The 25,269-nt window shown below is 35.8% G+C and overlaps 1 protein-coding gene across 1 annotated transcript; it reads right to left on the reverse strand.

Moving 5' to 3' along the window:
* Positions 1 to 11,380: 11,380 nt before the first annotated feature.
* Positions 11,381 to 17,164, reverse strand: LOC110898289 (importin subunit alpha-9). The gene is made up of 11 exons (XM_022145050.2): positions 16,907 to 17,164; positions 16,348 to 16,567; positions 16,107 to 16,260; positions 15,772 to 15,874; positions 14,898 to 15,082; positions 14,539 to 14,618; positions 13,791 to 13,941; positions 13,628 to 13,709; positions 13,255 to 13,313; positions 12,232 to 12,537; positions 11,381 to 11,676 (listed from the first exon to the last, which is right to left on the reverse strand). The coding sequence occupies exons 1-11, from the start codon at positions 16,956 to 16,958 to the stop codon at positions 11,512 to 11,514; spliced, it is 1,557 nt and encodes a 518-aa protein (XP_022000742.1). The 5' UTR covers positions 16,959 to 17,164; the 3' UTR covers positions 11,381 to 11,511.
* Between the last annotated feature and the right edge of the window lie 8,105 nt (positions 17,165 to 25,269).

The raw sequence follows: 25,269 nt of genomic DNA on the forward strand, positions 1-25,269 counted from the left end.
CTTTCTTGCGTTGTTAGCGGGTTGGTAAATTGGCGGGTAGTTGATACAATTGAACAGGTTATTAGGTGGCATAGTGAATCTTAAAAACTATCCTTGATAACTGATCAGATTCATTAATTCCGAGGCCATGTCTATGTGGTGTTTTGAATCGGTAAACAGGTTTTGATGTTAAACGGGTAATTGGGATTCCGGGTAGAGGTTATTCTTTCTCGTATTGATTACAACTTTATTAATTAGTTTTTAGTTTTTATAATCAAATTCATAAAACCCCCAATCTAGTTAATTTAGTACTTAGTTAAAAAACGCAACACTGACCACAAATTCCCCGTGGATACGATACCCTACTTACGCTATCTACGTAGTTTATTTAGGTTTTTTGATTGACCCTTACGACAGTCATCAAAATGGCGCCATTGCCGGGGATGTCTAGTTTAGGTTGTCGTGTCATAGTTAGTTCGAATAAAAAAAAATTAGAAAATGTCCCGTAAAAGTTTTTGCACAAAATGGAAAATGATAGGTATAATTAAATCAGTGGCTTTTCGATTACTATATATATGAGATAATAAATAATCGGTCACACGTCTAACTTAGGATATGTGGGTAGGCCCAGCCGGTTAAAAAGTTCCTTAGGCTCGATATAAAATAACTTAAAAATAGGAGTCTTGTGGGTTCTCACCTTAGGAGCTATGGTAAAACTGAAACTGTGGAAGGTATAAGGGGTACGTCATAAGTAAAAAACTTATAAGTTTCTCCGATTAAACTGGCACACCTGTTTTTTTTTTGTGAAAACAAATCCGAAACAGTGTGGCGCCCAAAAAAATATTCCATCCATTCATCTGAGCACATGTAAAAAAAAGAGAAAAAAAACGTGAAGTTTATGGCATTAACCATGGGGATGGTGACTCGTGTGGCGTATGTCCACTAAACTGATCGTATTCAAAAGCATGTAAGCTCGCAATATCATTCATTCGTCCATTATAAAGTTTAATCGGACTAACATAAGAGTTTTTTATATAAGGCGGTAGATTTAATCTCTTTTAATCTCATAAGCTTGAAACGGGAATAGGTGGAGTCGTAGTCTTGTGAGCGTGGGATTCATAGATGACTATATATTACTTGAACTTAATGGATCGAAAATAAGGGCTTCGAAACCGGCGGTTGGGTTTAAGTGGATCGTATATTCACAATCTTAATTTACATGTGGTTAGATTTGTTTTAATAAGATAATTGAATATATCGAAAGCCATTTGTTTTAATTGTGATTCCATTGCGAATAGTTCTTTTCGGGGACGAAAAAAGATAAGTGTGGGGATGTGATGTTAAGTTAAAATAAGCATAGTTATAGTATTAAGTGTCGATTGTTAGTTCGTTATATACATTAAGTTGTATGAGCTAGGTTACTTATAGAATAGCGATGTTTGTGTTTAGCAGGGCTTAAAACAGGGAATAATGAAGGTTTAAGGAGCTGGCAAGTCAACATACGGAGTTGAAGTGGAAAAAGTCAACAGGGATATTCCCGCGACACGCGGCATATGACATAAATGGCTCCGCGACCCGCCTGAGAAGATCAAATGAAGTCGGTTCAGATATGCATCCCCGCGATACGCGGGGTGTTAAGTGTTTCCTGCCGCGACTCGCGGGCCAAGGTGCCGAGAAGAAAAGGTTTTTAATCGATACGATTGGATTTTTAGGGTTGTTTGCTATTTTCTAGAACAAGCAGCCGGCAATCAGGTTTTGGACGAACGTAGAGCATCATTTTTCCATCATACGCCATCATTCAAATCCATACTTCATGTTTTGCAATTCCCGAATCATTACCGAAGCTAGTATGACAACAATGAGCGGCTAAACTTCTTATAACTTCTACTCGGATGAACTTTTACATTGTTTGGCATTAATTCTTGTTTGCGGATTCGTGTAACTGGTACAGCTTGACCACTCGTGTTGGATTCTTGGTAAACGTTTATTGTGTTTGAATTATTTGTCGTTTATTAAGGGTATTGGCAACTTTCTTGCGTTGTTAGCGTGTTGGTAAATTGGCGGGTACTTGATACAATTGAACGGGTTATTAGGTGGCATAGTGAATCTTAAAAACTATCCTTGATAACTGATCAGATTCATTAATTCCGAGGCCATGTCTATGTGGTGTTTTGAATCGGTAAACAGGTTTTGATGTTAAACGGGTAATTGGGATTCCGGGTAGAGGTTATTCTTTCTCGTATTGATTACAACTTTATTAATTAGTTTTTAGTTTTTATAATCAAATTCATAAAACCCCCAATCTAGTTAATTTAGTACCTAGTTAAAAAACGCAACACTGACCACAAATTCCCCGTGGATACGATACCCTACTTACGTTATCTACGTAGTTTATTTAGGTTTTTTGATTGACCCTTACGACAGTCATCAGGCGACGGTTGTTGGTGTTGCTGAACGCTTGCAGAGGTGGGCGACGGGTGTTGGTGGTGGTGGCTTTGGGGTTGGTGGCGGTGGGGGTGGGGGTTTTTTGGCGGTCGGGGTTTTTTGGTCGTTTTTGTGATTTGGGGGTTTCGAGAGAAGGGAGATTGGGGTTGATTTGTTGGGGGGTTGATTTGAATTCTTTGATTCTGTTGATTTGAATTCTTGATCTGTTTGTGATAACTGCACTTGTTTGAATGTTTTCTGAATGGATACAGGTTGCTTGAACGATGCATTTGTATTCTTTGATTATGTGGGTTTTGATCGGTTTGGATTGGGGGGCGATGATGCAAAAAAAAAGGTTGATTTTGATGACGATGGCGCGGCAAGGACGGCGGAGGGTAGGTTTTTTAAACCTGCAACCCCATTTTGCAGCCTTTTTGATTATTGGAAAATCTGAGCCAAACCCCGTTTTTTTCGAGATACGCTTTGTTTTGATGTTGTTGGCTTTTTATATTTTTTTCCTTAGTCGATGACGATAACAATCTATCTGAGACACCTACCGAGTTTGCATTTTCTGGGTGTGTTCGTGTTGCGTAAAAAAGTTTTTGTAAAAAAATGTTAAACCGTAAACTTTTTAACTTAAAATGTAAACATTTTAACGTAAAACGTAAAAAGTTTTAACGTAAGACGTAAAAACGTAAACTTTTTTAACGTAAAAAACGTAAAACCAAAAAACGTAAAACGTAAAAAGTTTTACGTAAAACGTAAAAAGTTTTACATAACTCGTAAAAAGTTTAACGTAAATCGTAAAACGTAAAACGTAAAAAGTTTTTCGTAAAACGTAAATTTTTTACGTAAAACGTAAAAAGTTTTACCTAAAACGTAAAAAGTTTTACGTAAAACGTAAAAAACGGCGCTTTTAAAAAAATGCCGGTTGAAAAAGCCGAGCGTAAAAAAGACCTAAAAAACGGCCTAAAAATGGGATGTAAAAACGGCACTGTTAAAAAAATGGGATGTAAAAACGACGCTTTTAAAAACGGGTCGTTTTTAACGCGTTAAAACGAGATGTAAAAAATGGCGCTTTTAAAAAAACGCCGCTTGAAAAAGCCAAGCGTAAAAAACGGCGTCGAAAAATAAAACGCCGCTTGAAACGGCATGTAAAAAACGGCGCTTTTTAAAAAACGCCACTTGAAAAAGCCGAGCGTAAAAAAACGGCGTGAAAAAACGACGCGTAAAAAAGCCGGACGTAGAAACGGCGTGCAAAAAACCGGCGCGCAAAATTAATTGTTTTGTTAAAAAATCTGAATTTAAAAATGGTTTTTAATAAAAAAATTCTATTTAAAAAATAAAAAGTAATATAATAAAACAAAAAAGTAATAAAAAAATAATAAAGACTAAAAGACAAAAAATAATAATTTTACTAAATTACCCTTTTGAATTAAAATATTAAAGATATAATAAGACAAAAACTATTTAATATTAATATTAACTACTTTTAATCTCATTCATTGATCTTGAAGATCTAATGGTTAGGAACTGGTTCTCGCGGTTCTTACAACTGGAGGTGGTTTTCGTTTTAGCGGTCCCATATGTATATATATATATATATAGGTAAAGGATCCTGTAAAAAGTGGCTAAAGTGTAAGAAGTGTAAGAAATAATCTGGTGTTGACAAGTGTCCATCAATTATATTAATGAATAAGGGTAATAATGTAATTTACTCCTAATAGTAGTTAAAGTCAATGAAAGGAAATTAGATCATGTGTTAACTATTTTAGGAGAAATTTTAGGAAACATATTATTTCTTACGATTCTTTCTCCCTCATCCCCACCAAAACCATAGCCCCCAAGATGAAACAATCTGCCTCTCTCTAGACTCCGGTCACCGAAGTAAAGTCCGACGACCTTCTCCGGCCGTATTTCCGGCAAGCCGACACCCACAAAAGCCCCTTCCCTTCTCTCCGGTGAAACACCTTCTCACCACCATGACACACCGTAACACCCTTCCTGTTCTTATCTTTTCGACACAACCCCACAACATCTTTCGCAAAAACCTTATACAATGTTTTTGGATTCCAGATAAAACACCATGACTTGAATCATAGTCATGGTGTTTTAAAATCTGGGAATGTTTTGTATTGATAAAACACCATGACTTGAATCATAGATGTTTAAAACACCACGCCATGAACAATGTCTCCAGATAAAACACCATGACTTGAATCATAGTCATGGTGTTTTAAAATCTGGGAATGTTTTGTATTGATAAAACACCACGCCATGAACAATGTCTCCAGATAAAACACCATGACTTGAATCATAGATGTTTAAAACACCACGCCATGAACAATGTCTCCAGATAAAACACCGTGACTTGAATCATAGTCATGGTGTTTTAAAATCTGGGAATGTTTTGTATTGATAAAACACCATGACTTGAATCATAGATGTTTAAAACAACACGCCATGAACAATGTATCCAGATAAAACACCATGACTTGAATCATAGAAATTTAAAACACCACGCCATGAACAATGTCTCCAAATAAAACACCATGACTTGAATCATAGTCAATTTTATCCAGTTGTTTTAAAACACCACGCCATGAATCTGATTACAGTTCTCTTTATGATAATGTATGACGAATATGCAACCAAAGACCTCCTACAATTAAGGTAAATCATTAATTCCGATATTTAAGGAAAAATGAGTGAATGTAGGAGTTTTTGGTCGTGTATGATATGGTTACCATATTTCAAACATTAAAAAAGACACTATTGCCCTTCAATTTTACATAAGGTCCCTCTAATTAAAACACAATTTACATTTTTATACCCTATTGATCTCAACCATTAGATCAAATATCCAATGGTTTAAAACACTTCTTACCCTTCTTACATTTTAGACATTTTTTACCATATCCCTACCCTATATATATATATATATATATATATATATATATATATATATATATATAGGGGAGGGCTATGTAGAAAACACTAAAATTTCAGAAAACTCTGGAAACTCAAAAGTCCCCCCATTTTTACCCAACCTCCCGACATTTTTTTTTTTTTTTTTTGAAAAAAATAACACACGTAATATACATGTTTTTAAGAGTTTTGGGCAAAAAAAAACAAAAAAGCGCCGAAGGGATATTTAAAAAAAATAAACAAATTTCAGCAATGTCCGGGTAACTAACATGTGTTAGGCAACAAAAGCTGAAACTTGCTGATTTTTTTTTTAAACATTCCTTCGGCGCTTTTTTGTTTTTTTTTTTTGGCCCAAAACTCTTAAAAACATGTATATTACATGTGTTATTTTTTTCAAAAAAAATGTCGGGAGCTTTGAGTTTCCCTGGTTTTCTAAAAATGGAGGGTTTCCTACCTAGCTTTATCCTATATATATATATAGGGGAAGGTTCATTTGAGAAGAAATTTAATATGAGAAGAAAAAAAAAAGAAAGGGCATATTAGTAAAATACTATTTCATTTATAACTCATATCAATAATTTTTAACTCTTTAATTAATTAGTCAACTAATCATTAATTATCCTACATATGATCTACAAAACCTACACATATCAAAAATTTCCTACATATACCCTACACATTATAGAATTTTATACTACACAGTCGAAATTTATCCTACACACCTCGAAATATATCCTACACAACTCGTAATTTATCCTACACAACTAGTAATTTATTCTACACTTTAAGTTAAGTTGTTTTTTTAATTTGGAAAAAATATATATTTTGAAAAGGAGTTACAAATTTTATTATTTAGTTATTAAAGGGGAAGAATACAAATTAATGATTTTTGTAAGTTTACCAATATACCCTTATATTAAAATTAAATGCAAATATTAAATGAAGTAAAATGAAGCATTCTTATTGGTTGAAACTTCTTCTTTTTTCTTCTTACAAAAAAATTCTTCTCATTTGAACCCTCCACTATATATATATATATATATATATATATATATATATATATATATATATATATATATATATATAGGGAGCCGCTAGAATGAGAACCACCTCGAGTTGTAAGAACCGCGAGAACTACACCCCACGGAGCGCCGTTCGCCATGATTTTTTTTTTACAAGTAGATGTGTATATTATAAACACAGCCGTAAAAAATCATGGCGAACGGCGCTCCGTGGGGTGTAGTTTTTTACACCACAAGTTTGGTGAAAAAAAAAAGAAAAAAGAAAAAAAATTAAAAAACACCAAACTTGTGGTGTAAAAAACTACACCCCACGGAGCGCCGTTCGCCATGATTTTTTACGGCTGTGTTTATAATACACACATCTACTTGTAAAAAAAAATCATGGCGAACGGCGCTCCGTGGGGTGTAGTTCTCGCGGTTCTTACAACTCGGGGTGGTTCTCATTCTAGCAGCCCCCTATATATATATATATATATATATATATAGGATTATTAAAAAAACACATGCCCCACGAAATCACGGGCACTGTGCGGTGGTCCTTCATGCACACCATAAAGGCCGCCCATGGTTTTATTTTTTTTGTAACTGACAAATTTCGATTATAAAGAATTCGGTCTTTTGTTTGATGTGGTTTGTTTTTAACAACAAAATTTTCAACATCTTAATTTCACCTTTATTTTGTATTTGTAAGGATTTGAACCCACAACCTGACATTTATAAGAAGAAACATCATACATCTAGACCAATAGGTCATGAGTGTTTGTTTAATCTGGTTAACAATCGATTTTAGATCTAGGCTAACTGATAAATTTGGGTATAAGTTTTGGGGGAAAAGATCAAATAGGAAGTTAATTTTCGCTAGGAAGGATAGGAAGCCATAGGATTATGACATGTGGCAAATTTTAAAATAAAGAGAAAGGGTATTTTAGTCAATCCAACTCCTTCTTCTTCCTTTTTCAAAACCCAGTAAATTCAAAAACCCACCATTTTCAAAACCCACCATCTTCAACTATTTCTTCACTTTCTATCTCAATAATCACTACATTATAGTGCGATTTTCATCACCAATCAATGATTCAGAACCCGATCAACGTGTTCTTTAGCTTTTTTTGAAGAAAACCCAGTTTAATTTCATAAAAAAATCTCGTTTTTTCCGGTGATTTTGGAGATAATCACTCGATTCGTTCGATTCGAGCGTTGATAAGTGTTTCTATCATTCAAAATTTGTCAATTGATGAAGAAATCGGCTTCGATCCATGTAAGAAATTCTTTAATTTCATTTTCATGATCTGGGTTTTTGATTTAGTCATTGCGTTTTACAATCTTTGCGGGGGTCCGGGGGCGGCAGCCCCCGGTAGCGGGGTCCCAGGGGCGGCAGCCCCTGGCGGGGTCCAAGGGGCAGAGCCCCTGGCTGGGGTTGAGCTGTACTAAAAACGCATCAGAAAAATTAATTTTCCATAAATTGGCTCATTTCGAAGACAGTAATTCGTAGATAATTCAGACAGTTCACAGTGACACATTTTTTAGGTGTTTTCAGTCCATTGCGTTTTAGAATGAGTCATTTTTAAGTGTTTTCTGGCCATTGCGTTTTACATATAAGACATTTCTTTGTGTTTTTGGTGCATTGCGTTTTAGGTAAAACACATTTTTATGTGTTTTCTGGCCATTGCGTTTTACAAATAAGACATTTCTGTGTGTTTTCTGGCCATTGCGTTTTACAAATAAGTCATTTCTTTGTGTTTTTGGTGCATTGCGTTTTAGGTAGAACACATTTTTATGTGTTTTCTGGCCATTGCGTTTTACAAATAAGACATTTCTGTGTGTTTTCTGGCCATTGCGTTTTACAAATAAGTCATTTCTTTGTGTTTTTGGTGCATTGCGTTTTAGGTAGAACACATTTTTATGTGTTTTCTGGCCATTGCGTTTTACAAATAAGACATTTCTGTGTGTTTTCTGGCCATTGCGTTTTACAAATAAGTCATTTCTTTGTGTTTTTGGTGCATTGCGTTTTAGAAAAATGTCATTTTTTAGGTTTTTTTTTTCATTGCGTTTTACGTAACTGGTGGTTTTTCTATTGCGTTTTACGCAACTGGGTTTTAATTTTTTTTTTTAAAATATAGCAATAGTATACTCGTTTTAAAGAAAAAAAAACGCTCGTTTTTTTGGTGCAATTTTTATAAAAAAATAATGTCGTATGAAAGAGTTATTAACGTTTAAAAAATGGGGGGGAATTGGAGGAGAGAGAAACTATTGGCTTGGATTGACTAGAATGCCCTTGAACAAACTCACGCGCCTCTTTTATTCTTTTCAATTTCCCTGATTTAATCTTAGCCCTTGATTAACTTAATGAATGGTCAAGATCACTTCCTATCCTTCCTAGCCAAATAAACTTCCTATTGTATCTCCACCCTAAGTTTTGGATAAATTAATAAATACAACTAAACACATAATACTTAAAAAAATAACAAAACTTAAGTATCATATATAAAAAAATACAAATTTAGATTTCGATGGAAATTCGGTTTTGTTATTGCAATTACTTATACGTATAATCTAATCTCATCATAATATAACAAAAAAAAAATGTTATTTCAGTTTTATTTTTTAGTTATTTGATGTCTATCATATCTCGTGATGCTTAGAATTTAAATCCTTTTGTATTTTTTAGAATCTGAAAAATGTCAAAATAATATAATGAAACAATAATTCAATCTGATTGTCTGCTTCTGTAAAGATATTTAAGACGAATTAAATACCTAATAATGAATGATTGCATGTGGAATTGTGGGTTGCTAGCATAAATTAACTTTTTGTTTCTGATTATATGAATATGGGATCCGGATAGGTTTGGGTTGGGGCCATAGCTAGACACGTGGTGAGGGTGAAATTCACAAACTAATACTTAAAAACTAAGGGTGTGGTCAGTCATGTGGATTTTTTTTAGACTATTTAAAAAATCATTTAATAAAAATAACACACTAATTAAAATATAAGATTACATAGAACATTTTAAAAAACTACATTGGGTACTTTTGATGAGTCGGTGGACGGTTTGGTGGCGGGCTAGGGATCGGGTTTTCTTGGTATACAATGGGGTTGTTTGGGTCGCAGCCGCGGTTAAAAAGATGCATTGTAGGATGTTTGGGTCGTAGCCGCGGTTAATATGTAAATATTTTTTTAAACTAGTCGTTTGGCAACAGCTACCCCCAACGGCTACTTTCAACCAGCCAACCATAGCCGGCCATGTCACCTAGTCCCCCCACCCCACGCTAGGCACAATCACCACGCCAAGCAGGCAACGCCATGCCCAATGCTTAGCCGGTGTGATGTAGCCAGCATTAAACCCAATCCGCCGCTCCAACCCACACCCATAGTCTAAGATCTAATTTCTTATGATTACCCTTTTTTTCTAAGACTGTATATTTATTGTTATGTAAATAATCATAGTTATGATTATTACTATAGCTTTTAAGATTATGTTTAGTATATTTGCTTATTAGACCATGTGTAGTGGTGATCAACTATAATGCCCCCACCATGGGGCGTTTTGCGCCATGTGGCATCCTAGTCAGCATGGGGGCATTATAGAAAAAGTGGTGTAGTGGTATAACGCCCCATAATGCCCCATTCAATCATTTTACAATCATTTCACAATTATCTTTTTTTTAATTTAAAACATAAAATAACATTCATTAATTTAAAAAAAAATTACATAACTTGAAAAAAAAAATTAAAAAAAAAATTAAAAAAAAAACCGAAACTGAAAAAAAAAAGCTGAAAATAAAAAAAAAAACAGAAAAATAACTGAAAAAAATAAAAAAAAAAACATTAAAAGCTAGGGTCCACATCGGGTTCGGCTTCGGGTTGTGACGGTTGAGACCCGCCGGCTTGACCATAGCCGAAAGTTGGAGGAACAAACGGAGGGGCGCCACTTAAGAAAGCCGCGTAAGTTAAAAAGCTAGGGTCCATGTCTTGAAGGTTGAATGGCGTTTGCGGTTGGGTTGTGTTCGGGTTTGCGGGTCTAGCGGGGACACCAAAAGGAGGGCGGAAAGGATGCATGGTTGTATAAAAAATAAGAAGAAGGTGGGTTTTTTTTTATAAAAGTGGGAAGAAAGTGGGAGAGTTTGTGAAGTTTTGTATAAAAAATGGTGAATGTGAGTTAAATATATATAGTGGGAATTATTTAAAATAAAAAAAAAAATTAAAGAAAGTTACCGTTGAAGGCAACGGTCGAAAGATGTGGGCCCCCACCATTTTCATCGTTATTTTTAAAACGCCGGAGCAAATTTTTTTCGAAAATAACGCTCCATAACGCCCCCTGTAATGGGGGGTGGGGCGTTATAGGGCGTTTTCGGGCAAAAAATTTTACAAAAAACGCCCCATTACGCATGGTCTTACTATAGCTTTTAAGATTATGTTTAGTATATTTGTTTACTTTATTTTTATTTTTACTATTTATTCTTCATTCTGATATGTTTACTTTATTTTTATGTTTACTATTTATTCTTCATTCTGATAAAATATGGACCATGTTGTCGGCTTGTCGCATCATAGTCATAAATTTGTTTTTACACCTAACAATAAAAAGTTATTTGATTTTGGAAAATCTGAAATGTATTTGACGACCAACCAATAAAATCAAATGCGTTGTTGTCTAATAATTTTTGAACCTTTTCATTTAACATTAAATAATAACAAATATTTTTCAACATTTTTTACTATTTTATTTTATGTTGTGTTATTTTTTAACATTTTTCATTACTTTTATTTGTCAATACCTTCTAGCTTGTAGATTACTTTTATAAAGTGCTTCCTTTGGTTAGATGTTCACACAAGTTGTCAGTGGCGGATCCAGGGGTGTTTTGGGGGATTCCGGGAACCCCGTCGGTTTGGAAAAAAAATGAAAAAAAATAGTGGAAATTTTATATGATTTAGAAAAAAATAGTGAGAATTAGTGAAAATCTAGCAAAAGGAACCCGGTGAAAAAAATCCTGGATCCGCCACTGCAAGTTGTAAATCAAAGGTAGTTTTAATCATTTATAATCGGATAACGATCATAATAGAACATATATACCAAACGTTGTATTCAACCACCATCGGTTAACCTATGAGTTAGTTAGTACACAAACAAGCGCTCGACCTTGTATTCATTTTCTACTCACTCATCAACCCCATACGTTTCTCCAAAATAACTGTCAACTAACAAACCGGCCATCATTCTAAGATCATCGTTTTCATGAAACTGAAACCGTTCTAGTGCATCAATTCCACCCGCTTTTTCAACAAGCTTCTGACCCTCACCATTTGGCATCCCTCTTAACACCTACAAATCGATAATACATACTCATTTCCATTTGTCAAGTTGATTAATATTTAAATGCGCTAATTGCATAAAAAGCAAAGAGTAAAATGCTATTTCCATCCCTGAGGTTTGGCCAGTTTTGCGACTTTCATTCAAAGGTTTGTTTTTCCGCATCTGGATCCAAAAGGTTTGAAATCTTGTCATTTTCATCCGGCTCGTTAACTGCATCCATTTTTCTCCGTTAAGTTAGGGGGGTATTTCCGTCTTTGTTGTTAACTTAAAATGGCAATTTGATCTTTTTCACTTTATGTAAAAAGACCGAATACCCCTGAAAAAGACTGAATTGCCCTTTAAGTTAACAAAAAAGACGTAAATACCCCTGACTTAACGGAGAAAAATGAATGAAGTTAACGAGCCGGATGAAAATGGCAAGATTTCAAACTATTTGGATCCAGATGCGGAAAAACAAACATTTGGACAAAAGTCACAAAACTGGCCAAACCTTAGGGACGAAAATGACATTTTACTCAAAATCAAATCAACCCTGATCGAAACTAAAACTTTTAAAAATGATACCAGCTCCATGAAGTGAAGTCCGATTCGGGCAGCTTCAGGGTCGGCTTGCCTGACCAGATCGATGAAACCGCAAAGACAACCATTTCTAACAAACAAGACCAAATGGTCCGACAATATGGGTGGTCGGCCCAAGCCATTGGCTGGAGCCACGCATAGGTTGCCGAGAACATAAGCAACCTCTTTTTTAATGTCGAATGGCGCACCGGCAAGAAGCTGCAATAATAATGACACCGCTTCACTCTCACATATCAGTTGCTTGTGTGCAACCGAGCCTGCAGCTATGTTTGATAGCACCCAAGCCGCTTCCTACAGAAACAAATTTTTATTTACAATGTAGAATGGTAAATGTGAATTTTATTTGGTTCAAAATAGGCTGGGTTGAGCCAAAAATATGTTTAGTCCAAAATTTGAAATGTCGTTTTCGTCCTTGAGGTTTGGCTAGTTTTGCGACTTTCGTCCAAAGGTTTGTTTTTCTGCATCTGGATCCAAAAGGTTTGAAATCTTACCGTTTTCATCCAGCTCGTTAAGTCCATCCATTTTTCTCCGTTAAGTCAGGGGTATTTTTGTCAACTTAAAGGACAATTCGGTCTTTTCCACTTAAGGACTCGCTGGTACATTATGCTAAACGCTTGTAAATAAAGAGAAAAGACCAAATTGCCCTTTAAGTTAACAAAAAAGACGAAAATACCCCTGACTTAACGGAGAAAAATGGATGGAGTTAACGAGCCGGATGAAAACGACAAGATTTCAAACCTTTTAGATCCAGATGCGGAAAAACAAAACTTTGGCCAAAAGTCGCAAAACCAGCCAAACCTCAGGGACGAATATGGCATTTTACTCAAATTTTTATATAACTAATTTAGAAGGTTGTATGCCTTTAAAACATATATTTATCCCTTTCTAACTTTTTTTTTTTTTTTTTTGTAAATTTACCCATTAGACCCGTTTGAGAGAAAACATAACTGGAATCAACCCATTAAAGGACAAACGGGTCAAAACTGCCAACTTAAAAAGAAAGCATACCTTTTTCATGAAGCGATGCTCACTCTTTAAACATTTACTCAATGATCGTATTATACTTTCTACAGATATCACAAAAAAACAAATAAGGTTCCATTTAATAAATAAATTCATAGATAAGACACATTTCGTATACAGAACAAGAAGTGGCGAAGCTTGAAAATTTCCACCGGGAGGTCGGAAGTCACCGGACATAAAAATTCTATATAATTAAACTTTATTTTTATAAAACCAGGGGGTCGAAAACGTATATACCTAAAAAATTTCTATACGAAACGTACATATATAACACTATTGAGCGAAAAGTTCGGGGGGTCGGGCGCCCTCCCTGGCCCCTTGGTTATTATAGCAAGTAGAATATAGAAATAGAACTCACCTGTAATTTCATGTGCAGGATCAAGAACAACATTTGTTGTGTAAGCATCACCCGACAGTAGATTACCTAAGCTCCTTAGCAACTGTATATCATAAATCTAATCAAAAGTGGCGGAAAAATGTGTCGTTTTTATAAAACTGGATTTTTTTTTCATTTACATTACCGGAATTATTGATTGCAAATTATTTGAGGCGGCTAAACGGTCAACAAGAATTCGAACAATATCAGTCTTCATCAGCACACTAGTAGCAACATCTGAAAGAGCCGATAAATAGACAACAACCCACGATACTTCGGTTGCTAATTCAATGTCCCTGTTCAATATCATAACTTTGTGTTAATTTTTACAAAAAAAAAAAAACAATAATAACAAATAAAAAGATAAAAATGTAACAAAATTAGTTTTCTTATGTATATCACAAAAAGTAACTTTAGCCTACAAATATTCCACAAATAAAAGTTCTTTTTAATATGCAACAACTTACATTCCATAAATAAAAGTTCTTTTTAGAGTTAAATGCCATTTTAGTCCCTGTGGTTTGGGCCATTTTGACAGTTTAGTCCAAATGTTTTATTTTTCACCTGTGGGTCCAAAAAAGTTTCACCGTTGCCATTTTAGTCCACTGGGTTAACTTCATCCATTTTTTTTGTTAACGAGAAGGCCAATTCGGTCATTTTATATGTAATTCTGTTAACTTTAAGGGCAATTAGACCATATAAAATGACCGAATTGGCCTTCTCGTTAACAAAAAAAATGGATGAAGTTAACCCAGTGGACTAAAATGGCAACGGTGAAACCTTTTTGGACCCACAGGTGAAAAATGAAACCTTTGGACTAAACTGTCAAAATGACCCAAACCGCAGGGACTAAAATGACATTTAACTCTTCTTTTTAATATGCAGCAACTTACGATTTCTTCAAATGTCGAAGTATGGCATCTACCACCCCATCAATTTTTACGAGTTCGGTTGCAGCATCGGGGTCTGGTCCCTGCATCCACAAACATAAAAATGTAACATTTTTTAGAAAAGAAAATAACAAATTCACAAAAATTGTTTCTTTACAGAAAGTTTTCCCTTTATTTACAGACATGTGACTGAAAACTGCAAAAGACTAATGTCTAAATCTTTTTTGACCATTCAGAATATTCACCAATGGATCCAGTTGATAACTTGATATGATTGTGGGTCCCGTTTACTTGATCTGATGATGAATATAAACACGACCCGCTATTTGTTCTCTAAAGTAAAAGCGCGTAAATGTAAAAACCTTGATCAAGTTTGATAACGCCCAAGCGGCTGTTCTGACGGTTGAACCGTTATCGGGCAGCATCATTTTCGCAAGAGGAATTAACGCTCCTTGTGAAATAAGAAGATCCCGCAACTCGTCACTTTCGCCTGCAACGTTTCCTAATGCCCATGCGCATTGTTCCGAAACAGATAACGAACTTTTTTCTGAAAACAAATAAATTCAAGAGTAAATTACTTTTTGAGTCCCTGTGTTGAGTCCCTAGCCATTTATTTTATAACGTTTTGAGTCCAATTTTGTTCATTTTATAACGATTTGAGTCCAAAAAATTGGACTCAAAAGGTTAAAATTTGGACTCAAAAGGACTCAAATGGTTAAAGGAAATGCTTATAGGGACTCAGGTCGTTAAACTTTTTGCTTTTGGACTCAACTAGTTAAAACCACTAAAACACAGGGACTCAAAAAGTAATTTACCCTAAATTCAATATAAAAATGTTAGTAAAGAATTATAATGTGTAAATTAAAGTGCATAATAATGTGTCTTTTCCTTTTTGAGACATCCAACATCAAGTTTTGTTCTTTGTTAGTATAAAAAGATTCTCTTCGCACTTTATAAACTTATATCCCGTGATAATGAGCATATAAAGATACTTATCATTATCAAGGTCCCGCGCTACTTAAGGAAGCATGCTAGATACACATATCATATCCGAAAAGCAAAAAAGGTAAAGCTACTCTTGAAATGTTACAACAAAATTTGATGTTTTTTTGATAAGTGTGTCATTTACAAAGGCGAAAAAAGTCAAGTGGAGCGTATGAAAAGATTAAAATCCATATGAAATGTGCTTTTTTATTAAAATCACCCCCTTAAAAGTTTTGATTGCTAGTCACTAACCTCCAAGATGAGCGATAAGTAAGGGTAAAGTTGGTAATAAAGATTTGGTTTGTTCGAGTGTTCCGGCAGCTATGTTTGTAAGACACCAAGCAGCTTCAAGAACCTGCGTTACGAACATAAATTGTAACAAAGTCGCGATACATATTGTCATAGTGTAACACCCCGGCCCGGATAGAGCTGACGTGTCACTTATACAGAAGTCAGATCACAAACATAATTCTATGAAATTTATTTTGTTACACGTTTCTTGTGAGAAAAATGATAAAATAATTGCACCTAATGGCTAAAAAACCATATGCGTTTATGCGAGATAAAGATTAAATCATTAAATTAACCTGTTCATCGTCGGAGCCAAATGAAAGACATTGAGCAAGTAAAGGTATTGCTCCCGATTTAAGAGCGATTTCAACAAAAGGAAAGCCGGATCTTGACAGTAACCGTCTTAACTCACGAAGAGCGTTTACTTTCTTTTGAACCGCATCTTTCCCCCTAAAGATAATTAATAATTAATGTAATAATGATCCAAACTTGAAGCCGTATCGCATGGTAAACAAGACTATGATGAAATAATCTTACTTAAACGAAACTGCAAGCTTTAATTCTTCAACAGCTTTAGAAGTCTGAGATTCCAAAACCGGCGGTTCCTCATCAATCATCATTCCACCACCAGCCGCCTCATCAAGATTCATACCGAACCCCTCGGTACACAACCGTTTCGTTCTAAACATCGCTTCTCGTCGTTCTTTCGCCACCGAAACCGCCAGCTGTCGCCTCCTTTGTACAGCAGCATTCCCAACTACAATTATCAAACAAATCAAATTAACATTAACACTGCATAATAATCAAATTCACACACTAAAAGTGTTCAATCTAGCTGAAATCACTTGTACCCTTGAAGGGTTTGATTTCCCCCAAATTAAACTTTTCAAAAATTCAAATAAAGAAACAAAACAAAACCCATGATGCATAAAACGGCGTAGTTTCATCCCAACAAGAAAAAACCATCAATCAATCGAAAAAATACTAAATTTACCAATCATCACAACCAAAAGAAAGTTAAGAAACTACCCAAAATCAAGAATTAAACAAGAAACGAAAATAAAGTTATGAAGTATTTATAAAGATATGAACTTGCCTGTGTGTTTGATGGGGTCTCTCCGATGAGAAGGTGGGGTCTCACCGGCCATAGGTCCGGCAACAGAAAGAAAGAAGGAAAATGGGGTGTTTGAAAAGGGGTGTTTAGGCGCGTTAGAGAAGAAAGAAAGGGTCTACAGTTGATTGATTGGTCATAGTGATTTAGGAATGTGCATTTTGTCTGCATATGCCCAACCCAAAACGAATATAAACCGGAGTGTTTGTTTGTTTGGTTGCTGCCCTGATTTTGTTGTCTTAGATGGAAACTTTAGTTGAATCCTAAATTTGGTTGATTTTTAAATTGGGTGCTTTTCAAATCATGGGTTTGGGTAGAAAAGTTTATAGAGGTTCAATGGGTGTTTAGCGGGTCATGTTCGCAGTTTGCATGGTCATACTTGACCCAAACCTGAAAATTTTACGTGAACGCAAACATGACACGAATATTCATAGGTGGACTCACATGTTTAACCCATTCTTTTTTTGTATATTAATATTTAAATCTAAAATTTTACAACAAATAAATACAAATGTATATAAATAATTGCACGTCAATTGTTAAATCTTATGTTATGTAAAACTCTAACCCGTTTTCTATATTTTAATAAAAATACGGATAATTTGGTTCCAATTTTTTTTTGTTTTTTTTCTTTTTACATTTAACATACGAGTTTAAGTTAAGTGATAACTCAGACAAATTGACATACGGATTATTATTACAATCATTTTACATTTTACATTAGTCGAGTTTATAAGTTCATAAACTTCGCCACGCATGATCAAGCTTTAATTATCCCAAAGGGATGTTCCCGAGGAAATGGTGGTTCAGGAGTGTTCGGTTCTTCGTGTGTTTGGTCGTCCATCTGTCCTGTTCGCGCCTTAGTGAAAGCCTGCCATAAACACTAAAAACAGTCAGTGTTTAAGTTATGTGGTCAAACGATTAGTAATCGAAACATTTGAAAGAAAACATTAAGCACACATTTTTTTGTGCAGCCGCCTTACCCGATCGGGTCAGGTTTCCACCCGGTCGTGTTAACTGAAACGTGTCTTTTTTTTTTTCAGCACCCTTACCAGGTCGGGTCAGGTTTTCACCTGGCCGTGTCAGCTGAAAACGTGTTTTCTTTTCAAATCACTATTTCGGCTTGAATTAATTAACCAACCGACCCGTTAGTAGGCACTTCGCATTCTAACTCATGCCTCCTACTTCTTTATCAAGATTATTATAATATCTTCCACTACAACTTCCTTTGTGGTGTTTTATTATAGTAAAACCTTTATATTCCAATTTTACCTTCTGGTATAACATTTTACCAAAATGACCCGTTAAGAGACATAAATCAAAAGGTCTACGCCTCCTATTTTAATGTTACTAAAAGACCGACCCAATTATGGGACTCATTTTAATCTACCCCTAGGGGTAGTTTCCCTGACCCATCATCCGGGGCATTTTAGTCAATGTAGTCCATTTCCGCATAATGATCATGTCCTTGGCTCGAATGGTCGTTTTACCCAAAATGCTAAATGCATTTCACTTAAGTTAATCAATTATCCAAATTTGACCCATCCCTCTTTATCTGAGCCATAAGCCCCTACCGAAAGCATAACCTTTTATACATACCTGGCGCGAGTCAAAACCATTAACTCGTTATCCATACCTTGTGATGGTTATTTCTTTCCAATTCATGGCAATGCATGCCCATACATTATGCTTACCTATAAGCATGAAACTTGACAAAACAAAGCATTAAATACCAGTTTCAAATGGTGATCACTATTTGACTCGCATGACCCGTTTGTCCTTTTAACCATTCTTGGTTTGCTCCTCTTTTCTTTATTGCATCTAATCAATCTTTATGTTATTTATCAGCAAAATTCATTTTTACTTGTTTGACCCGTTTGGTTCGCGTCAGCAAGTGCTTATCACCAAAAACTCACATATTTGCGTGTTCGACCCGTTTGGTTTGCGTCAGCAAGTGATTTTAACTAGTTTGACCTGTTTGGTTCGCGTCAGAAAGTCATATTTCGAAAGTTTATTGGTTTATCACCAAAAACTTATTTTTATTTGTTTGACCTATGGGTTTGCGTCTGAAAGTCATATTTCGAAAGTTTATTGGTTTATCACCAAAAACTCATTTTTACTTGTTCGACCCATTCGGTTCACTTCAGAAAGTCATATTTTGAAAGTTTATTGGTTTATTACCAAAAACTCATTTTTAATTGTTCGACCCATTCGGTTCGCTTCAGAAAGTCATATTTCAAAGGTTTATTGGTTTATCAACAAAAACTCATTTTTACTAGTTTGACCCATTCGGTTCGCGTCAGAAAGTTATATATATTCAAAATTCATTATGTTAATCACCTAAATGTAATTACTCGCCATTTTGCTCGTTTGACCCGTGATGGTTTACACCATAGGGTCGTATTTCTAAAATTATTTATGTTAATCACCTAAATGTGATTATTCGCCATTTTGTTCATTTGACCCGTTATGGTTTACACCATAGGGTCTCGGCTTTAAAAAATCATCGATTTTAACCGTCTACTCTTCATTTAAAAACAAAACTTCTAATCTAGGAGGTGTAAGCTTTACTTACTTTGTGTCCGTTTAAGCCTTCTCGCGTCTTGATCAGTTCGACCCATTCCTTTCGAAGTTCCCACCTAGCTTGTCAAGTGTCAAACTATAATACAATATCCACAAGATAGTTAGATTAGTCATCCAACATTATGACCGTCACACCTCATAGACTTTTATACCATATTTTATTTATCCGATTCTATTATATGCAAATGCACTAACAAGTTCAATAAACTCATTTAGGCATTTCATCAAATACTTGGTGGACATCGTTTTTAGGCTATCATTTTAGCTAACTTTGCCATACAAAAATCACCATGTTTCTTTCAATTCAACAAGTTCATACATTTCTCAACATCAAGTTAATACAAACTTTCAATTATCATGAGCTAATTCATTGTTTTAACCAAATAACCATGACTTCACCTTTCATGTCAAAAACTCAATTCTAAACATATATGGACACTTAATCAAACCTCTAAAATGATTAAGTAATTTACACATACAAGCAAGTATGGTGATCATAAGCATCAAAAACAACATTAAATTTCATTATATCATAAAAACACATTTCATGTCATGTATGAACATATACTTAAATATCTAAATTGTTCAAGTATTTCACATATACTTGCAAGTATGATGATCATACACATAATTTCATTATCAATTTCACCATACTAACAAAAATATTAAACTCAAGGTCACCACCTTCAAGTTCATCCACATACTTGTCATCACCAAAACATTAATTACAACATACCTTATGATCTCCAAGCTTAGATGATCACTAATTTATGTTCATGCATGTGATTTGGCCCTAATTCACCTTTCAATTTGAAGAAAATGACGAACTAGGTTTTTCTCCATCTCTTTCTGGTTCACATATTATGTTTTAATTATGTTTTAAAACACATGTTTTCTTTTTGACAGCTTTGGTCCTTCAAGTTTAGTTTTGATTATATAAGGATACAACTCATTGTTTTATTACATATTTACATGTTACTAACTATTTGTTCCTAGTTATTTTGTTTACGGGTTAACTTTTACCACCAACGGTATTTTACCCGCTCATCCCTAGTTAATTTTGTTTAGTTACCAAATCTGTTTTGGGATGTTACATGTTAATTTCTCTTTTAAGTTGTAATTATGACATTGACTACCCAACCAATTTAATTTATGAAATAAAACACATTTTGGAAAAATGAAAATGAAATACAAATGGGTTAAACAAGTCAATCTACCAACCTGTCGAGTTGACACAAACCTGACCCGTTTAGCTAATCAGGTTCACGGAACCCACTTGCATCGTAATAATTTAAAATTAAAAATTCGGGTGTCAACCAGTAACAAAATCAATTTTTGTCATAGACATTACACTCCTTATTTACTTTGTCTACGTTGTGTTGTGAATCAGAGAGAATTATCGGAAACTTGTATTTGATAAATTTGTGTACGTTTAAAAAAAACCAAAGCAGGACTACTTATAGATTACAAATGATAATATAAAAGGAAATAGTTCATAGGATCCGGCTGTTGATTCGCTGTTGATTTGCTGTCAATTTGCAGCTGTCACCTTCTTATTTTAGTTAAGGATTTGTCTTCCCTTTCTGACATTCCCCCTCAAGTTGAGTAATGGGGTTTCCAATACACAACTTGTCTAAGCATTCGCCGAAGACTCTCCCATTAACAGCCTTTGTTAGTATGTCTGCTAATTGGTCTCTTGATTGGACATATGGTAGTTCTATTATCCCTGCTTCTAACTTTTATTTGATGAAGTGTCTATCAACTTCAACATGTTTTGTTCGATCATGTTGGACTGGATTTTCTGAGATATGTATAGCAGCTTTATTGTCGCACATGATTTTAGTTGTTGTAGTGGGAGGAAAGCCAATCTCAGTTAGGAGCTTGTGTATCCATAGAATTTCTGCTAAGCCACGTGCAATCCCTCGGAACTCGGCTTCTGCACTAGATAGAACAACTACCTTTTGTTTTTTGCTTCTCCAGGTGACTAGATTTCCTCCAACCATGGTAAAGTATCCTGAGGTTGACCTTCTCGTTCCTTTATCTCCTGCCCAGTCGGCGTCTGTATATGCTTGGATTTCTAAGTGCCCATTTGACTTGAACAATATACCATGACCTGTTGTTCCTTTGAGATACCTGATGATTCTTAGAACTGCTTCCATGTGACTTGTTTGGGGCTGGTGCATAAATTGACTCACCACTCCTACTGCATAAGCTATATCTGGACGAGTGTGGGAGAGGTATATTAGTTTTCCCACCATTCGTTGATATCTCTCTTTATCTGCTAGTTCTGCTCCATCTTCCATGTGTAGGCCGTGGTTAACCATCATTGGGGTTTCTGCAGGTTTGCACTCAATCATTCCGATTTCTGCTAAGAAATCAAGAATATATTTTTTTCTGACAAATAAAAATCCCTTGTTTAGATCTTAGAACTTCAATTCCAAGGAAATATTTTAATCTTCCCAGGTCTTTCATCTCAAACTCTGCAAATAATTTATATCTTAACATTGACATTTCTTCTTCACCGTTCCCTGTAAGTATCATGTCATCAAGGTAGATAATTAAGCAGGTCACAAGATTGCCCCTTCGTTTCAAAAATAGAGTATGGTCAGAGTTGCTTTGTTTGAAGCCATATTTCTTCATAGCAAGGGTAAACCTCCCAAACCAAGCTCTAGGAGACTGCTTGAGCCCATGAAGAGATTTCTTTAGCCGACATATTTCTCCAGCCTTGAAATTCTCATTGAGTCCCGGTGGAGCCTCCATATAGACCTCCTCGTTCAGTTCTCCGTGTAGGAAGGCATTTTTCACATCAAATTGATGAAGAGGCCAACCTTTATTGGCGGCAATTGAAAAAAGAACTCTGATTGTGTCGATTTTGGCTACTGGGGAGAAGGTTTCAGAGTAGTCAATTCCATAAGTCTAAGTATACCCCTTTGTAACCAGTCGTGCTTTGTATCTTTCAATCGTGCCATCAGGCCTATGTTTAATTGAAAACACCCAACGACACCCCACTGTTTTTTTTCCTGGTGGAAGAGTACATTTCTCCCATGTGTTATTTTTCTTGAGCGCCTCCATTTCTGTCTCCATGGCCTTTTTCCATTCTTTTGACTCCAAGGCTTCTTGTGTTGTAGATGGTGTTTGTTCAGAGCACAAGGCAGTGGCAAATGCTTTAGCTTTTGTGGACAAATTCCTAGTGGCAATGTTTGCCACAGGGTATCTCGACCTTGGAGCCACCTTTTCTGGTGAGTATCTCTTGGGAGGAACTCCTCTATTTTCCCTTGGAGGGAGAAAGTATCTTCCGGTAGTCTCTGTTGCAACATGTTCAACATCTGATTCAGCCAGTTCATCATCTGGTTCAGCCAGTTCAACATCTGGTTCAACCAGTTCTGTATGTTCTGTTATTGTCGGTTCTATGTGTTCCCCTGTTATCTCATAGTTATCAGGTATAAGACATTCAGGGTTCTCTGTATTTCTTACCTCTGGTATCAAGTTGGATGGAGTTTCTTCAGTGATACTAGGCTCCGCAGATTGTGTGGTTGTGTTTGAAGGTGACTGATTCGAAGTACTGTGATGGTCTTCTGTTGTTACTTCTTCAGATGATGGAAGTTGAGTTAGCCAACTCAGAGTGTCCATACATTCATTCTCCCCCTGATCACTGAGTTGGGTGTTATAAAAATATTTTGTTTCAAGGAAGTCACAATTCATTGTGGTAAACATGTGACGAGTTTTTGGATTATAACACCGGTAACCTATTTGATCGATCCCATAGCCTACAAATACACATTTCTCAGCACATGGACCAAGTTTATTTCTATTGGTTTTTTATATGTGGACGAATGCCGTACAACCAAAGATTCGAGGTTCAAGTGTAAGAGGATGGGGAATTTTGGTAAACTTGGATAGACAATCTAGAGGAGTCTTAAAGTTAAGAGCTTTGGTGGGAAGCCGATTTAGAAGATACACAGAGGTTGCAACCGCCTCCGGCCAGAATGATGTAGGTACATGGGATTCAATTAGAAGAGCTCGAGTCATTTCAAGAAGAATACGTTTTTTTCGTTCGGAAACACCGTTTTGTTCAGGGGTATGAGAACAATAGGTTTGATGAACTAATCCTTTGGTTTTAAAGAATTGTTTCATGGATGTGTTGGCAAACTCCCCCCCATTATCGGATCGAAGGATTTGAATCTCCCTTTTGCATTGAGTGCGAATCATGGCATAAAACATTGTAAATTTCTCATAAGCTTCAGCTTTGTTTTTTAAAAAATATACCCATGTCATGCGAGTGCGATCATCCACGAATAGTAGAAAAAACCGAAAACCCTGCCCCCCCTATAATGGGAGCAGGACCCCACACATCAGAATGAATTAGTGAAAAAGGTAAATCAACTTTTGTATTGCTAGGTTTAAATGGTTGTCGGTGGCTTTTGGCAAGAAAACAAGTTTCACAATCTATTTTACCATTTGAAGGAAAGAGTTTTGGAAACAAAAGATGCGAGTAACCTGTGGATGGATGTCCTAAACGTCTATGCCATAGCCAGGCTTCTCAGTTTTCAGTTCCATGTGCCAACATCACAGTACCATGTTGAGCCACTTCATCCACGTAGTATAATCCTTGGCGCTCAGTACCACGTCCAATAATCACCCCCGTCCTGATATGCTGTAAGAGGCAAAAAGTAGGATGCATTAGTACCGTGCAATTTAATTCTTTGGTAATATGACTAATTGAGAGCAATTTGTGTGATAATGATGGAACATAAAGGCAATTTGATAATTTCATAGTTGGTGAAATTTCAATTGTTCCTCATCCCTTTACTTGCATTGTTCCGTTGTTCGCGGTATGAATTTGAGTTTTCTGAGGTTTGGCCATTGAACACATGTCCAACGGTTCAAACGTCATGGTGTCAGTGGCACCGGAATCAAATATCCACGATTCGTTTTTTCCATGGTTGGTTGCCATATTAATTTTTTCAATACTCAAGGGATGTGACAAATTTGCCGACACTGTGATTTTTTTTTTTTTTTTTGAAATAGATTGATGAGTATTGTTGGATTTGAAGTTAGGCTTGGAATCTCATGATTGGGCCTAAGTTAGCCCAATAGAGAGGTAAATGATTGTGGTCAGGAGTTCTCCTTTGCAAACAAAGATCACCCCTCCTCTTTTTCTCTCACTGTATCACAAAAAAAGGAACTCAAACCCTAAATATTTTTTAAACAGCCGCAAACACTCCTCTTTCTGTCTCTATTCTTGTCTTCTCTCTCAAGAATCAAACTAAGATTCAAGCATAGACAATTCCGGTGATGGTGTCGGTTAGACGACGACCCTGACGGTGGGTTACGACGATGGCGCCCCAATCGCAAGAGGACACGTGGACTCGTCGGATCGAATTCAGCAGCGATGAAGTGGAAGAAGATGTTTTTCTGGACAAGATGTGTGGCGGCGGATGGAGTGTATGACGGTGGAGTCTTTCGGGGGGAATTAGCTCGTCGGTGAAGGTTTGCGGTGGTGGTTACAGCAGCAGTTTGCCGGAAAAATTGAAGGCTACTTGCAGCAGCAGGTTGGCGGCAGGTTAGGGTTTGGTTTTTTTCGGAGTTTGATTTTTCTGGTTTTGAGGTTGGGTTTGCTGGGATAGATTGTAAATGATGAGCAAGGTGTTTTTCAAGAATCAGAAACACTGCTCTGATACCATGTTGTGAATCAGAGAGAATTATCGGAAACTTGTATTTGATAAATTTGTGTACGTTTAAAAAAAACCAAAGCAGGACTACTT

This window comes from Helianthus annuus, chromosome 13, assembly GCF_002127325.2.
Source record: "Helianthus annuus cultivar XRQ/B chromosome 13, HanXRQr2.0-SUNRISE, whole genome shotgun sequence".
In the NCBI taxonomy this organism is placed as follows: Eukaryota; Viridiplantae; Streptophyta; class Magnoliopsida; order Asterales; family Asteraceae; genus Helianthus; species Helianthus annuus.

Bases quoted from the DNA above. Each gene is read 5' to 3' on its own strand.
- LOC110898289 (XM_022145050.2), bottom strand. From the start codon at position 16,958: ATGGCCGGTGAGACCCCACCTTCTCATCGGAGAGACCCCATCAAACAC. The intron at 12,538-13,254 runs GTATGCTTTCTT...TTGTTTCTGTAG, and splicing joins AGCATCGCTTCATGAAAAAG to GAAGCGGCTTGGGTGCTATC. The intron at 11,677-12,231 runs GTATCATTTTTA...ATCGATTTGTAG, and splicing joins GACTTCACTTCATGGAGCTG to GTGTTAAGAGGGATGCCAAA.